Below are 17,951 nucleotides of genomic sequence, written 5' to 3' on the forward strand. Positions count from 1 at the left end.
GTCGCGGTCTCCTGATTGGTCGACGCTGTGTCACAAATTTAGTTTACGCTCTAAGCGCGGGGGGAATATTCGGCGCTGGTGGCGGCCTTTGCTCCGCCTATTGGCCAAACTCTCCCAATACACGGCTCTGGGCGGTACCGCCCGGCGGCGCCGCCCGGCGGCGCCGTTCACGCTAGTGTGGTCGGGCCTTCCTTCGCTTCGTCCCGCCAGACCCAGTGCGTCATCATGACGTTCGCGCTAGCTGTGCTGTCATTGGCTGGCGACACGCACGGCGGTACTCCGTCGCCGTGCTGGCCGTGCACGCACGGCGCAGAGCGGGCTCTGGCACGGCGGTACTCCGTCGCCGTGCTGGCCGTGCGTGCGCCGTGCGTGTCGCCAGCCAATGACATGCACGGCGACACGCACGGCGGTATTCCCTCGCTGTGGGGACCGGCGAGCCGCGCATTGCACGCACGTGTCACCAGACGGACCAGGGAGTCGTATTGCCGGATCGGACGTCGGATCGGATGGATTTTTCGCGCATGTGCCGCAGTGGAAAAGTTTGACGGGCCTGGGTGCAAGAAGAGAGCGATGTGAGTATACGTTTTATTCAAGATACCAACTTTATTTTATTCAAGATACCAACATAGCGTTCTGGCTCGAACGCGCTGTCTGTGTGGCGCTTGATAATAGAGAGTTTTAGTAGACCGTTTTTGGTTTCCCGCTCCGCTCTATGGAAAGCGGAGTCGCCATCGCGCATGCGTGGCCCGCTCTGGGATTTGAGCGCGGAGCGTCAGCTCCGCTATCGTCGCCATTTTGAGAAGTACGTTCCACTCTCAGTAAAGGTTCACTAGATGGTGCTTTTCTAGAAAGGTGGGTGCTCGCTGTTTGAAATCACGCTTGGGAGCGCGCTTGACCGTTATGAACCTCGCTGCACTAAGAAGCCGCGCAGACTTTGTTTGAAAAGGCGTCCCCCAGAAAACGTTTCACGGTAGTCAAGAACCTCTGGCTGCTTCGAGAAATCGCTGGCCGTAATCCTTTCACGGCCCCTGAACGGTGGGAACAGGTGCTGCCTTGTCTAAGCCAGCGGGCTCGATTTTTCTATGCGAGATGACGAAGACGACGTTGAGAGGATGACACACCGGGCGACGGCGGTGTCTCAATCTAAGCCCTGGGCCTCGGTTCCTCGGAAGCGGCAGCTTCTACTTCGGCTGGACTACCTCCTTGGAGCATGATTCTTTGACCCCAGTGAACCCAAGTGAGCAATAGCGCCATTATGTCCCTGGTGCTCCTTCATGCACTGATCGAACGGCGTGCAAGATCCTCATAGCTCGCTGCTCACCCGCCCAACCCGCCTCCACGAAGTCTGAACTTCTGCGAATCGGACTGCCACCCTCCCCAATACCAACAACCTATGTCGTCGTCATCTTGCACGTATATGCTCATCACATGACCATGTTAAATAAACGCGGCACCGCGGGCCTCGGTGGTACGGGCTGCTGCTTTCCGCGGTGCCGCGGCTCTCAAGAGCCAAAAATTAAAGGTTAAAGACCAAAGACTAAAACAGTCGGCAAACGGACAGATATTTTGTTTGGTTACTTCAGGCAGCAAGACAGTGAAAATTAGCGAAAGCGAGTGCTCCATTTATATCTCTACTTATTTTTCCCAATGAAATGAGTCTTTTCTTCTTCGTATGCTTCGGTTTGTGATATGGTGCCTTGGTGTTTATGTACACTGCGCGACACTGTTAGTGGTAACAATCAATATCCTGTTTTCATTTTTCACCTTAAATTCGAGGGGCTGACATTTGCCTATTGGTGTGGAATAAAGCGCTCGTTTGGGGCACTAATCTGAGCGACAAATTTTCAGCTTTTTCAATAGCTGTCAAAGAGATAAACTGCAAATAAAAGCGATTTTTTTCGTGTTCGTATTAACAGTGGAGCGCAGTGTACGTATCTGCCTTGGGGGGTGGCATGAAACCATTTTGCTTGATTATACACTTCTTTTTATTTCTTTTGTGTGTTTATAAAATGCGTTTTTCAGCTTAAGCTCCTGCCCAGTTTCTGCCTCACTTGTGCTACGGTCTTTTCTTGCAATAGAAGGCCACGCAACATAGTCTACTTTTACAATGCTGAATTCAACAGTAACACTGTAATTTGGTTGGATGCAATATTCACACGCACATCTGGGAAGTAAAATGGGAGTCGCTAGTAAACGTTTTTTTATTAAAATATTTCTAGATGCCTTTGAGCCCAGTTGGACAGGTATTTCGCTTTGTAAAAAAGCTTGAACATGATTTACTGTGATAATTTTATGCATTCTAATATTAAACAAACAAAAAAATGCCCATGGTCTTTGTAGGTTTCTTCCAGCCGTCAAATTATGCCGTCTGCGCACATCACTGCCTGGTGCTTCACGACGAGCACCCTCTTGTGGTCTTCTTCTGATTTTTTTGATGGACGGCATATGGGCATGCTGTGCGGTCAACAAAACCCCAACAGTTGTTCAGGGGTGTTCCCTTGTCCTTGAAGGCCTAATAAAAAAGACAAAGAAAAACACTCTTACAACACAGCAATATTTAAACACTACCAAAACATGTGATATGGGACTTGTTACTCCTCTAAGATAAAGCGTATTTCCATTTTAGGATTGTAAAAAACTGGGTATCGTAAATTAATATATATATATATATATATATATATATATATATATAGTTGTTCCTTAATTCTGCTAAGGTTCGAGGCCGTCAAACTGTGCATGCGAGGCCCGCTACGCCGGAATTCAAAACGAAACTTCCAAAAACTGTTCTAATCTACCACTATCGCTTAGAAGTCCAGGGTTGTGTTTGCTAAATTTTGCATTGTTTATGCCTGTCTGGTTTTCACCAGACAAAAAATTGACGTGGAATATTCTTTCGACCGTTATTGGTAACTCTTTTCAAAACACCACCGGGTAACATATTCGGCCGCCATATTTTGGGCATCGCTTTTAGTGCGAAACTTGTGACTAGAACCCACTTCATATTCAGTATTGACGCAGCATTCGTGTCTAATACATTTAGACTCGCATCCGCGACAAACAATGACGTAGCTCTCTTGCTCCCTAGACACTTGGCCAAAATAAGGGGGCCTCGAAGACTAGCGGCACCATGGGTTGCACTTTTAAAAAGGCTGCATTCAAGTTTCTATTATTTTCTAAATCTACCAAGGAAATCCAATGCAAACATTTTTTGAGCAAAGTTAAACAATTCAAAAGTTGCGAGCGAGTGTGAATAAATAAAGCTTAGAGGGGGAATGGTTTCTTTGGTGCAGCTTGCGAGCGCTATGCTCGTGGTCAGCTTTCAGTGGCATTTTCGACAGGAGGCCGCATGCACAGATATAATCAGCGTTCAAGCACGCGCACCCGTACATCTGACTGCATAGCCATAGGACGTCCACAAAACGCGACGACTTACCGACGCCGTGCTGGTTGCAAAGTGACACGCGTTCACTTCGTTTGATTATGCTGTTTTGTGTTACATAGAACTCAAATAGAATGGTTTACTTTTTACGCGCGGGGCGTACGCTTTACTTCTTGATACGGCCTCTTTCAAGCTGAGGTCACGGTCAAAAACATCGACGCGTATTGAGTAAGTGCAGCCATCTTGAGATCTAAGCGATCACGCTAAGGACGCTGAGGGCAGTCCGCTCTACAACTTGTGAAGCGGAGCGTACGCTCACTCCGCTAACTATACGCTCCAACTCAGAGCGGGCCACGCATGCGCGGTGGGGACGATGCTTCTCGTAGAGCGTAAAGTAGAGCAAAGAGGGCTCATAAGAATGCCCTACTAATACTCATAGATTACGAACGCGCTCGTCCTGACTTGTCCTGACACTGCCCATGTACACCTTTGGCGTATAGAAAAAAAAGTAACTTTTCACCAGACAGAGCAGCTGCGCTAGAAACAATGGAAACGAGAAATTTACACAAACCATGCAGGGTCTCACCTGTGAGCACAGCTCTAATTTCGCCAGGGTCAACCACGTATGTTTTTTCACGTCAGCGAGCAGGTGGCCGAACCTCTCGTTGATGTGACCCACGATGAGGTTCAGAGAACTGAAGAACACCGACAAGTTCCGTCCAAACGCTCATCCAAGTACGAACAGACGGTTGGGATAGGCCAGACGAGGAAGAACCATGCAAAGCGTCTCGCCAGATTGACAACACCCTGCGCCAATCTGTCGGGTGCTGGTATTTGGAGGCCCGCATGCAGAACAGCCTGGTCCTTCTTTAAGCAGGATAGCTTCCTAAAGAGTTTCTTTTCCACTTTGGAAATATCCAGAAAACCGCGTTCGGAAAGGAAGCTTCGGCGCTTGATGGCACGAGGGATACGAATCATAGATTCGATGTCTCGCCAGCTTAATCTCGTTAGTAGAAGTCTCCTTCCTTGAGAACAGCGGGGATTCATCGTGCAGATGCCTTGCTAACCTTGAGCAACACTGAACTCGTACTACGCAAAAGGATGTACTCGCAATGCGCAAACTTCGTCCTTTTCTCTTATTTTTCCACTTCAAATAAGTAAATCTGTTTAAGTTTTAATCCGAGTGGAGCAGAAGCTACAAGAGCGAGTGCCGGCCTTTCAGCGTCCTAGATAAGCACGCGCGCTCGTGCAGTGCAAGTACCGTTTAGAGCAACATGCTCATGCTTATACTTTCGGCTTCACTCGCACACAAGGTGGAACGATTATATTTATATTTTATAGCTTAATATTTCTTCAGGTGTGTGCCTACTCTTTTGTGTTCATTATTGTCGCCTTCGTTTTTTACTACCTCTACAATCACGCTCCCTTTTACTCTCTTGGTGTTAACGCTTAGGTTTTTTTGTCTTACTAGTACTATAAACGTCCACTTGTGGGGCTACGCAAGCAAAATTTTTCGAACCCGCTCAAAACGCTCTTACGCTGAAGAAAAACGCTCTACTAAAACGCATTTTTGGACCTCCGCTTTCCATTCCGGCGAAGCGGGCCGCGCATGCGCAGTTTGGCACCCTCAGAGCGGAGCGGAAGATTAAAACGGTCTACTAAAACTCTCTAATCTTTTCTTGTTAAAAGTGTTGAGCGCTCTTTACAAATGTGCCTTAGTCGAAGCAGGATTAAAGCAGAAACGTTATGACCGTATAATGAATCTTTTATTTTCGCGGCCGCTATATTTCACGAACTCCAGGCGCCTGCGTGAAACTCGATCGAAACTTTCGCGTGCCCTTAAATTTCACAAATTTCTCAATTCGCGAAAATTGAGGGCCCGAGGACATTAAGGGTTTTACAGTAGTATGCGTATTCATCTAAGTGGTGGGTAAAATACGTAGTTCGAGCACAGGCTTTAAAAGCATACCGCAAACTCCTGATCTGAGGTATTTTGCTCTGCTAAGAAACAAACACAAAGAAGAAAAAAAAATTAAAAAGCTTGGCTGGGAAAAGGAAGTCATAAAACAAATTTACAAGGAAAGAGATAACTTTTTCGGGCTATATTTTATGCGCGATACAAATTTGTGGTTGGCGGGCGCCGCGGCAAAGTGGCCGCTATTTATCACGTAGTGCTTGCCCTCTGTCGGAAGCTTCTTCTGATGCCCAAAAGTTACTTATTGATATTCGTTTGAAGTGCGAGAACAAAAGTTTGTTCTCGCACTTCAAACGAATATCAATAAGTTAATAAGTAACTTTTAGATCCGAGTTAAATGCGGGACACTCCGGCGTCTTTCTGTCCGACGACGGCGGCAGGGAGAAAGGCGTGCCGGCGGAGCACAGCCCTACTGAAAAAAAAACCATTTGAAATTCAAACGGGCGGCAAACTGGTAAATCAAACGGGTGCAAACTTGTCGACCCGTTTCCATCAAACGTGATTATGGGATACGGGTAGCCGTTTGAAACGGTACCCGCTCGAAACGGTACCCATTTGATACAGGTGCCCGTTTGATAGAAATGCCCGTTTGATACAGGTGCCCGTTCGACCTTGCACGTGACCACACGTTTGAACGTGCCATTCGAATAGGGAAATTATGCGCTAGCCCTAAACGGGGATCGTCTGGTAGGTTGGTTATCTTAAACTTATTTAAGACGTTCCGAAACTCATCAACCTATTTATAACATGCAGGAAACACGTAGAACAAATGTGCTCACGTAGGTGCTTGCAAATGGACAGGAAAACAGACACAAACCATTGTTTTCAATTCTCCTCAAGAGAATTAAAGAAAAAAATATTATCTTCTTTTTTTATTAAAAACGAGCTTGCGAGAGCACAGTTATGGTCTCATCTCATATGTTGCGCTGTAGTACAGCATGGCGACACCACTGATTCAGATACTTTGGAGTTACTAGCGCATCGTAAAACCTCGTTGTCATCGGCGGCTTCCTGAACAAGGTTGCGGCATGACAGTAATATATTATATTGCGCCTACATTGCACTGTTTGCAACAGCAGACTGATATTTCATTATCGACAAGCAAAGTCTACCTGCAAAAATTAAATGTAATACGAAGAGAATGCCCATAGTTTTAGTAATCAGTAATTTGTAATGTGATATAATTAAATTTTAGTGATTTTTAAGAAAGGAATCGGTAATGTAAAACAGTTAGTTTTGGAAAATGCTTTTGCCATCTCTCGCCTAGAAATCTCAAGAGGGCGACTGTACTAAAGTGATTAACCATTTCGAGAAGAGATAATGAGTTGAGAAAAATTAACGCAATATTGTAATTACACTCCCAAAATTTGACGGTTGAACTTGTACTTTAAACTTTTGTTTACGGAAAGGTGGAGTTCTAGTCACCAGTGTGGCCACGTGCAATATGACGTCTAAACGCGGCACTGGTCACTAGTAGGATCCCAAAACGCAATATAAAAATGCAAGGAACCGAAAAAAAAAAAAAAAGGCTCTGCTTTGTATTATGGATTTTTGCAGATCTCAATATTTGGAGTTTCTGTCAAATTTCAGAACAAAAACAACGGTCTGACAGCCCCCAGCACTGTTTATTTCAACGTGTGTCCCATTTAGGCAACACCAGGTGGGTTGGGGTAAAAGCACCGGACATGTTAGAGTACGCACGCTGGCATGAATTCCTGTCCCGTAAACACTTTTTGTAAGGCTCGCCACTTCCTCTTCAAGTACCCAGGGTCACAATACACTCTGTAGTACCGTATTTTCCGGACTATATAAGCTTAAAAGTTGAAAATTCACCCGATGCGGACTATCTACAGGTGCGGACAATACAATGATATAATTTTTCTAGATCCTTCACTATGACAATCGTGAAGGATTTTATGAGTAACGGACTATACTAATGTTGATTTACGTACGATGAAGCTTCACCGTGAGCTAATACCGTAGGCGTTTGTCAAGGTCTGCTGAGTATGATACTTTTTACGTTCGGACTAGGTGCTAAGTGCGGGCTTTGCACTGGGTGCCGTTTGTGTACCGGGTGCGGACTATCTAAGCAAGCACTTTTATTTTTGACGCAAAATATTTCCCTGCGGACTATGCACCGGGCCCGGGCTATAGTTCGGAAAATGCGGTAGTTCCTTCGAACTCTAGGGTTCTTGGACGATGGCCCTTAGCCAATGCCCATCCTCACATGGCCGTGGTCACTCACTTTACATGGACGGCAGAAGCAGTCAAATGCTCGGAGTTGCCAAGCATGCTTATCGCAAAACAAAACAAAAATTCAGTGACAAATTCGAGGGGCTAGGCTCTGAAATGCTGCAGAAAGGAGAGTTCGGTTTCCGGTGCTTATCTGGTATCGCCTGAGAAAAGGGGTCACTGTGCCTCCCGCAGCAAATCGCCCATTATGCGCTTATCTTGGCTTATCTGGCCCCAAGATGCAGCAACAAAAGGAGTGTCCCCGCCGTCAAGTCAACTGTGGGAGAGGAGGAAATGGGAAGTGTGGCGAGGGGAACTTTTTTTCCGGTGGAATGCGGTGGAAAAATATTCTGCAGGTTGGTCTTTGAGCGCCGCGTGGTGGGAAGTTTTGAAACTAGCCCGAATGTCTCGGAATCTTGGCCTTGTAAGGTTTTCGAAGTCCGTTCACAAAAGAAAGTCAAGGAAGTCACGCGACGCAACAAAGAAACGATGTAAAATGGTTTACACACTCACATATTGCACTTGGCTCTCGTCCTGAGGCAGCAGGTCACACACTCGCGCCCCTATCTCGCGCAGTTCTCAAACTGCCGATGACAACTTCCGTACTCGAACCTTGAGCCGCAAATCCCGCGCCATTAGGCGCCTATATTCACTTTGTTAAGAGTTTTCCCGCCACCCATGGAGCCAATCAGATATCGCTCTTTTTAGACCAATGGGAGCCACGTGGTACAAAACAGACACATACAATACAAAATCCAATTAAGAAAGGACACGTGCATAGACCCCCGAAAACTCCTGAAAACCTTCGCCCTAACTGTCGACCGTCAGCCGGACATCGCTTCCAGGAAAGTCGGGGTGCAAGAGCAGTACCGACGCTTCTTCTCAAAATAAAAAAAGGCTACAAAACATCGAGGTGCACCGCTGCGCTCGAGCGGGGCACAGCGCATGGTACGCACCCAGAGCGGGGGTTTTCGAGGAACAATTAAGACGGGGGACAAGGGGGCCGCTCCATGACGACGACAAACCAGCCCCGGCGACTCCGCGCAATTGGGGCACTCGCGAAGCAATAAAAGTAGAAGTAAACGAATATATTTTCTTTCCTGAGTAACGCTAGCAATGCAGCCTACATCACAATATATTTAACAAAGGAGATATGCGGCCGATTATAGTACATATATATATATATATATATATAAAACTGAGAAGAAAAAAACCCTTAGTGAGAAACAGCAACAACGGACGATTTAATCTTCGACGTTTCGGCCGGAGTCCGGCCTTCGTCAGGAAGGCCGGACTCCGGCCGAAACGTCGAAGATTAAATCGTCCGTTGTTGCTGTTTCTCACTAAGGGTTTTTTTCTTCTCAGTTTTATACCCACGCCTTCGGCCTCCCGCCACCATGCCCGTTATATATATATATATATAATGTGTGCGTGCGTGCGTGCGTGCGTCTGTGTGTGCGTGTGTGAATGCCGGCTACTCCGCGATGACCGTTAGATAAAACTATATTGGAACAGAAGAGAACGCAAAAGCAACAACACACACATACACAAAAACAGATTGCGGAGGCCGCGGCTTACACGCCCAATCGCGCAACCCGCAGTCCTTGGTTACGTTTATCGCGATCTGTGGGGTCCCCACAAGCTGGACCCATCTTATTAAATGTTTGATGTTTTTGTCGTGTTTTCTTCTTACTAAAGGTTGGGTTGTATCGTTTTATACGCGTAAAAATTCAGCAAATCGTTAAATATGAAGCTGGACGCTTCCATAATCTTAGTGCTGTGGTTTGTAGAACCTTTGGTTCTACATATTTTTGTTATATCGCACAATCCATGACTTTCATAAAGCGTTGAATCTTGATTGGAGATAGGAATAAATTCGTTAATTAATTATTCCTCAGTCAGATCACACGAAAGTCGTTAAAACTGCAAATTTTTTATTATTTGTACTATGCAGGGGTGGAAGCGCTGCGCCAATTGCGCCACCCTGCGCCAATTCACTTCCCTGCGCCAGCCTGCTCCAAAACGCCAATTTCAACTTTTTTTTCTTTTTTTTTTTTAGTGTTTTCTTTAAATTTAGCGGAAAACGGTTGGCCACGGGCCACCATGAGGTGTGTACTTTTGCTTAGGTGTCACTGCGGGTGAGTCGTACCAACTCGACTGGGGCTCCGAACCATAGAGATCATACATACTAACTCTAGAGGAAAAGGTCCGCCATTTTCCCATACATTCTGGCTGCCGCAAGCGGCGGATCATGCAGGCAGACCCTCGGGGTCCCAAACACGGTTACATCATCAGAGCAGTTTCGTGAACTTCAACAATCCACGAACTTACCGGTGGAAAGATATTCGCGTTCCTTTCGAAGCTTTCTTTTTGCATAGCGCGCAGATGTACGGCCTCGCGTTAACGCTAAACTAAACCATATAACCGGCTTCGCCAGTGCGGCGCAAGTGAGGAATACGAAACTGCGCAACCACCAGATTTCCGAGATTTCGACAGAATGGAAGTTAATGCAGCGTAATGACTTTATTGCTTTTTACAAGCGTTGGAATGGCTCAGAATTTAGTTTACAACCCCACTACCCATTTCTACGTAGTCCCACTACCCATTTCTACGTACCAAAGACTCGCTGGACTCTGGAACTTTTATTTTTCACTTTACCAGGGCCACTTTCATGCCTTGCGCCCGCTCCATCAAGCGGCCGCTACTGGGACCCCGCCACCACTGGACTGGATCCAGATTTTTTCTATTACCCTGACCATGCTGCCCGCCGCGGTCCCCTTCGTGCCCCCGACGGTGCAGCACGTCGTTTTTTCCGACGCCAGCCTCTCTGGCCTCGGTGTGTGTGCAGGTAGCGGCAACATCGCCGTTATCAGCTCGTCACCGTCTGGAATTTACAGAAGAGAACTCTTCGCGGTTTTTTTTTGCTCTTTTGTGTGCTCCGCCACGTACTTTGGTCTACTGTGACAACGCGGCACTTGTTTTCGCCCTAACTAGAGGCCACGGCCGCACTTTCAGTTACTTGGAGGCCTTAACGGCTACTTTGCTCTTGACAAATAAAGAAAGCTGGCTGCGCTGGCTCCCGACGGCTGAGAAGCCCGCCGACGTTCCCTCTCGGCTCAACCGCACACTTCCCCGTGGGTCGAGAGGGTTCCGTCGCCAGGGGGCCGGGCCTACTTAAGGTTCGTCCCTCTGGAGGGGAACTCAGTCGAAGGGTAGGCACCGAAGCAGAGGGTATCAACTACCCTCTGCTTCGGTGCCTACCCTCTGCTTACCCTGTGCTTTGATACCCTCTACGACCTGGCGCACAAGTGTCAGTTGCCGAACCCAACCAAACCGCGAGAATTCCTGACTTCTTCGAAGAATCGCTTGTTGCCGATATAGACGTAGGACTTTTCGAACACTGATAGCTTTGGTGCACATCCAATACGTTGTCGAGAGACATCCTAATAAGACCCCAGGGTTAGGCGACAGATCGAAGCAGGTGGACGCGCAAAGTTTGAGCTGAAACTGACAACAAGCAGACAAAGAAAAAAGCGGCTGCTAGGCGCACCCTTCCGGATCTCGATGCTTATCAGCGTGTAGCTCGCTCGCGCGCGGGTGCGGGTCACGTGACGGGTGACAAGAGAGGAGGGAGGGGGCGAGGACCACAGGGACGGCCCCTCTCCCTCTCCCCAGGCATTCCAGAAAAATGTTTTTGTAACCTCGAAAAAAAAAAAAAAAAAAAAAAAAACGCGCGCGTTTTAGCACGCTCGAACCTTGGAAATGGCGGCGGGGCGGCCAGAAGCTCGGCTTGCGCCCGAGCGAAGAGAGTACCCAGCGCGAGCTCATAGTTCGACTGCTGCAACGGCGGGCGTGCTCTCGCAATGCTCGATGTTCTTGCAGCCGCGTGCACGCGTGCTACCTTCGCTGCGTCTTGAATTAAAGAGGAACGGAGTCTAGACGTACATTCTTTCACGCGGTCGCGTCGTCTGCGAGAGAGATTCGAGCTGAATAAGTAAATTGAGGCAACAAAGATGGACAAAGTTTTTAAGTTCTGTGAAAAATATCGGCTTACCAACGTCGCGCGTTTACGGAAAACAACACCAACAACAAAAAGATCTTAGTGTTAGTTGCAGTATAAGCCAAAATCAGCGCCATTGAAGTATAAATATAGTTACTTGCATTACGCGGACGATCTGAAATCGATGAACCGGCGCTCCCAGCCTTCCAGAAACATTGGCTAGGCGTGCCCACGCCGCCGATCTGTACGTTCAGTATCAAACGGGCTCCGGAGAGCCGTTTGATTAAACCGGTGCAGTTTGCAACATGGTCACCGGTTTGAGCAAACATGCGACAACTTTGCCCAAACGAGTCACCCATTTGCCCAAACGAGCGACCCATTTGCCCAGACGAGCGACCCGTTTGCCAAAGGAGTGACCTGTTTGTCCAAATAGGTGACCGTTATGGCTCATACGGGTGACCCCTTTGAGCCATACGGGCGACCCCTTTGACAAACTGGTGACCATTATGGTTAAACGGTTACCGGTATGAACCCGTTTATTTTCATATAGGCGCCAAATGGTTTTTTTCAGTAGGGAGATGACGGGGATCTTGCGCGTCCCAACTTTGACCTCGCCTTTTTTTTTTTTTACTGCGTTAGAGGACAAGCGAAGAAGTTGCACTCTGCCTTCTAACGGATGCGCCCTCCCTTTCTTTCTGCCAATGTGGCTACCCCTTTTGTGACGCGCACTACCCCTTCATTCATTTCATTCCATTTATGCATAAAGCATTATAGAGGGGGTGTGGGGAAAAAATAAATCGCTAGTAAATAAAAGAAAAAATAAAAAAGCTCGCGCGGGGAAATTTATACAACTCGTGATCAACAAAATCAGGTAAAATACTAATCAACGCCGTTTTGAATTGAGCAATGTGAAGAATTGGAACAATGGGGGCCGGCAGGTGGTTCCATTCTTGGGATGTGCATGGTACAAAAGAATGGTAAAAACCATTGCGATTTGAATGAGGGATGCCAACTTTAAGTTGATGACCGTCTCGTGATGAAAAAAAAAGCAAGTTCAAAAAGCCTTTGCCGCAGTGTAATATTAGTGTAATACATTTTGTAAAATAGGCTTAACCGAGCGATTTTTCTGCGTACTGAGAGATGTACACTGTTAGCAAAAATAACACGCCCAGACGTGTCAACCGTTGTCCCATAGCGGACACGTCAAAACGTGTTCGTTTTACACGGAGCCATCTGTGTTTTTCGTCTACACATGAGGTGCTGCGTAAACTTAACACGCCACACCGTGTTTGCCTTCCGAGAAGCGCGGTTCAACGTGTTCCTTATGAAACATGGCGGCCAGCAGCCGAGAACAGGCGAGAGACGAGCCCAGCGAGCCGCGCCTTTCAGCCGAACTGAAAGCACACAGAACGCGTTCGTTCTCGTTCGATGTCTTTTATGCACAGAAAACAGTCTCCAAGCAGCGGACGTAGCCAGGCGATCGCAGCTCCCGGCGTTCGGAGAAATACCGTATAGAGCCCAGCACCGTCGTTCATATGATTATAGGAACAACACCCCTACAAACGCCGTGGCGTCGGTGGCGCTGTCGGCGTTGTGGCGTTTTGTTGTCGCGTGGGGTGCAACGGTCATCCTCGTCAGTTTTGGATGCGCCGGACTGGAGGGTACTGTGCTGGTTGTACGGTGGCAGTGACGGCGCCGGTGGTGACGGCGAAGACGGGTCGGCTGGGTCGGCAGGGAGCAACGGTCATTGTTTCGACGGCTTCGGATGCGCTGGACTCGCCGGTGTTGCGCTTTTTGTACGGTGACGGCGGTGACAGCAAAACCCGACGGGTCGGCAGGGACGGTCACTGACTCGTCAGTTCAGTGTCGGTCGGATAGTTTTGGTTTGTGTGAAGAAAGCCGCGGTGTCGCGTCTGGTCACAGACGAAGTGTGAATCGTGCCTGGAAGGTACTGCTCTGTGAGATGGTGCGGCAATTCTAATAAGACGCCAAATGTTTCTCTGATGCTGTTCGCAACAGATGACAGGTATGGTTTCGGTTCGGACGTTTTTCACTTTGCTACTGCGAAGTCTGGTGAACGCAAGTTCTTAGTATACGTTATTATTATTAATTTAAGGCACGAGAGGTGGGCATCGTACACCAATCTGCCAAAAGATCACAAGAGAACAAAAGAGCACTATCTCTGTTCAGCTCATTTTTCGGCGGACGCATTTATAAACAGAAGTGCTTAAAAAAAAAAAAACAACGCCGTGCCTTAACTTTACATTTTATACTTTTGGCATTTGGCTGAGCAGGACTAGAGCTTGAGATAAGACTGATTTCAACTTTTCTTCCTTGGCGTTTTTTTTATTTTTGTTCCTGGATAAGACATGTTTGAGAGGAACATCCTTTTCATTTTATTTTTTTTTCACGAGAGGGAGTGAGTGTGTTGGCGTCACAAACTCAGCTTAAAACAAAACAATTAAAGCCTTTTTTTTTTTGTTTTTGAGGGGGGGGGGGGGGTGATATGTGCTGTAGTCAATCAGCTCTGGACAACAGTCAACTATTTTTTTCGAAATTATTAAGCAGGGGTGTTTGAGTATTCGTGGGCCACTTCACTATGCTTCGCTTCCTCGGTACATTCTTTTTTGGTACATCGGAGATTACGTTAGGGTATGAAAAATGACGTTATCCGGCCTATTGTGAAAATGTATTTAAACAGCGTCCTTTTTCATTTTATTATTTTTTCACGAGAGGGATGGAGTAGGTTGGCGTCACACACTCAGCCAAAAACTAAAATAATCAGTTTTTTTTTTTTTAGCGGGCTATTTAAGCGCGAGATTCTAAGGATTATGCTACCGTAATAAAACAGTTGAATGGAAAGTAACGGGGGAAGTTTTCGACTACTTTAGAGATTTTTTTTTTATATTACTTTTTCGAGGCTGTAATTGTAACTGTAATCGGTTACTTTTTACAGTGACGTATTCATAATTGTACTCGGTTACTTTTTTTCAGTAACGTGTACAAATCTGAACATAACTGATGGAATCTTGCAGAGGCAGGTACTGCTTACATGCAACGACCACTTAAATGAAAAAGAAACGTGCAATTAAAAAAAAAGTTGTTTATTTGGCATTCAAAGTAACAAGAAAAGCAACTCGTTACTTTTGAGGTAACTCATGCGTTCCTTTGGAAAATCGGTTACGAGTAACGTACTTAGTCACTTTTCTGAGCATGTAACGAGTAGCGGTATCTCGTTACTTTCTTTCGGTAACGTGTACATGTCTGGTTAGAGGAAATGAAACGTACTGATCTGTTTTATCTGGCTTCAAGTGGTGCACTTAGTGAAATTTGACCAGGCTCCCAAATAGACGATGCATACTCTAGCTTTGGTCGTACGAGTGTTTTGTACAGCATCACCTTTAATGATTGGGGTGCCAATGAGACCTATCTCTTCAAGTATCCCAGCATGCGATTTGCATTGTTAGTTACGTTATCTATGTGATGTGTCCATGTTAGATCAGGCGTGAATGTACACCAAGGTACTTATACTCCGAGACGGACTGTAATGCGTTTCTTTTAATATTAGAATCTGCAGTTACTGCTGTACATCTGGATATGGGCATAGATTTACACTTAGTTAAGTTGAATAACATTGACCATGATTCACAGCAAAGTGACACTGCATTAATATCATTTTGTAACTATCTTGATTCAAGGTTATTGGTTACTTCGCTGTATAGGACGCAGTCATCAGCGGATAGTGAAATATATAATGAAATATGAGATGGTAAGTCATTGATATGGATTAAAAATAGCAAAGGTCCTAAGACTGAACCCTGAGCCAGGGCCGGTCCTAGGATTGGGCGCCCTGAGCGGCCGCTCAGGGCGGCATCAAAAAGAGAGCGCCACCGCGTAAATGTTTTTTTGTTTCTTTTTTTGCTTTTTCATATATTTGTACACTGCGCCCGACACTATGGCTCTTGTCTCACATAGCGCTCGCTTTGGGTCACTACTTACATGTTTATTAACAATGGGGTGTCGCACCTATACTTCGTTTCAGCTTCGGTCCAAGCGCGGCCAATGTTATGAGCCGAAGGGCCAATGAAACGGCACAGAAAGCGCAACGTCATGGCGTACTCTCTGCGCCTGATAGGACTAGGCGGCGAAGGAGCCCGCACAGGGAGACGGCGAATACCGGTTGGTCCTATCAACAGCAGAGAGCACGCCATGACGTCGCGCCTCTTTCGCTGTTTGATTGGCCCTTCGGCTCATAACATGGGCCGCGCTCGGACCGAAGCTGAAACAAAGTATAGTAGAGGGGGGCGTATTTTTGTGCGTGTGTGTAAGTTTGTGTCAGTGTTTCACCGAGACCTATAGCCGCTTATGCGAGCGTTGAGGCTTTTGGAGAGGTTCCGTCGGCGTCGCAAAGTTTTGCAAAAGTAATTGTAATTTTTTTATAAAATTTTGCAATTACTGACGCTAGAAAGCAATTAAATTAAAATTCCTTTGAGCCAAAAGTAATAAATAACAATTAAAAATTACCAAGAAAAGTAATTATACTACAGTATTTCAATTACAAAAATTGAATTACTAATTAAGTATGGCTTTTCTACGTCTGCTTAGCCGCTGAGCGCTAGAGCGGAAGCCAAGTCCGGAGGTCCGGTTGCGTGAATCGAGCGGTGCACAGACTAAGATACCACTAGAATATTCTGACGCCAGGCATTAAGCTAGGCTAGATGGTACATGTATTAAAAAAGCACACACCATTAAAGTAGACAAAGGGCTTAGAAACAGAGGACACACACATTGTCTTGTGTCTCTAGTCTGTTTCTAAGTTGCCTTAAATTTATATTATGCAAATGTAAGTTTTTATTCAGTCCTGTTTATTTCATAAAGCTTGCTGATATCACGGAACAAGAAAGTCATTCAGAAGTAACGCGTCTCCCTCATATTGCCCTTGTATATTGCCGTTTTTGTTGATGCTCCGTTTTTTTCCCCCCAGGCCGTTCGACAACTCTAAACCCGAGACGTCCGATGACGACAACGTCGACACCCGCAAATTCGAGTGCACACACCGGGGCTGCAAGTACCGCACCAACAAACGTAGCAACATGACCCGACACGTCAACGGGATGCACGGAGACCTACCCACACCGCGACTATGCTGCGGCCAGGAGTTCGGAAACAGATTCGCCATGGAAGAACACCGAAACCTGATGCACCGCAGGGGCGACAGCGGTCCTCCGATATACAAATGTGAGGAGTGCACAAAGGTCTTCGAAAGGCAGGGTCTTCTGGCGCGCCACATGTGCGTGCACACGGGCGAGAAGCCGTTCGAATGCAACGTCTGCAACTACGGAACGAGCCACAAAAGCAACTTGGAGCGCCACAAGGCTGCCAAACACGATAACGTGAAGGCGAAGCCAGATGGTCAGCCTTCGAATGACAAGAAGAGTTCCCTCAATGAAGACTCCGGCATCGGCACTGACAACAGCGCTCACTCCAGGCCTGCCTCCGCAGGGGGCGGGGACGACGGTGCAGATCAGCGTGGATGCACCGAGGCTGGGCCCAAACGCACACCACTGGGTGAGTAGTTTCTTCGTAAGAGACATTCCGCAAAGACTGCATGAGGCTTGTTTATTTCTTGCATGGACGCTCCTGGCGCATTGTTCATACAAAACCTGCTGGCAGACGTGTTTCAAGCAGACGTGCGTATGAAGCAAACATGCTCCGAAAATGCTTGAGGCGATTCCGCACATGATTCTGTCATCATGTCTTCAGCGAACATTGGGTTTTGTATGACGTACGAGCAGTTTGTCTGCCTTCGACTTGATCAAGCATTTTTCTCACGTGTGCACGTTGAAACTATATCTTTTCATGGAGTTCAAAGAGTTCTGTAAGAAAAAAAAAGGCTATACATATCTTCATTTTTTTTTTCTGCCATAACGTGAGACAACGAATCACGGCGCAACGTGGGATCAACCCAGCAAGTGACGAAACCCAGAATACGAGTATACTAAAGCATTCCGATGTGCTAAGGGACAGTGGACATAATGTTTCACTTGCTCAACACTCCTTCGCACATAGCATTTTTTTTTTTTAAATTTAATCATAATATCGATCGGATCATTCGGTTGAAACGTACTCGCCTTCGCCGTCATTGGCTGTCTTCGTGTTCTGCGAGAATGTAGACTAGAAGACATATTTTTTAGAGTGGATGCATCGCCCAGGATTTTAGAATATTTTCGGGTTTTTGTCGTGACCACGCACAGGTCAAACGTTGACTCCTCGTATATTTGACGGACGTTTGAAGTTATTCGCTTATCTTCAGCCACTTCCGTCTCAAAAAACACGTGTTTCTTCTCAACTGACATAAGACTACT

General features: G+C 46.7%; 1 protein-coding gene across 1 annotated transcript; it reads left to right on the forward strand.

Annotated features, from left to right (window-relative positions):
* Nucleotides 1-516: 516 nt before the first annotated feature.
* LOC120849022 (zinc finger protein 534-like) lies at nucleotides 517-17,162 on the forward strand. Its single transcript, XM_042293153.1, has 2 exons — nucleotides 517-572; nucleotides 16,571-17,162. Coding segments are annotated over exons 1-2 (594 nt in total). The 5' UTR covers nucleotides 517-570.
* The last annotated feature ends 789 nt before the right edge of the window (nucleotides 17,163-17,951 follow it).

This window comes from Ixodes scapularis, unplaced genomic scaffold (assembly GCF_016920785.2).
Source record: "Ixodes scapularis isolate PalLabHiFi unplaced genomic scaffold, ASM1692078v2 PGA_scaffold47__10_contigs__length_4178495, whole genome shotgun sequence".
Classification (NCBI taxonomy): Eukaryota; Metazoa; Arthropoda; class Arachnida; order Ixodida; family Ixodidae; genus Ixodes; species Ixodes scapularis.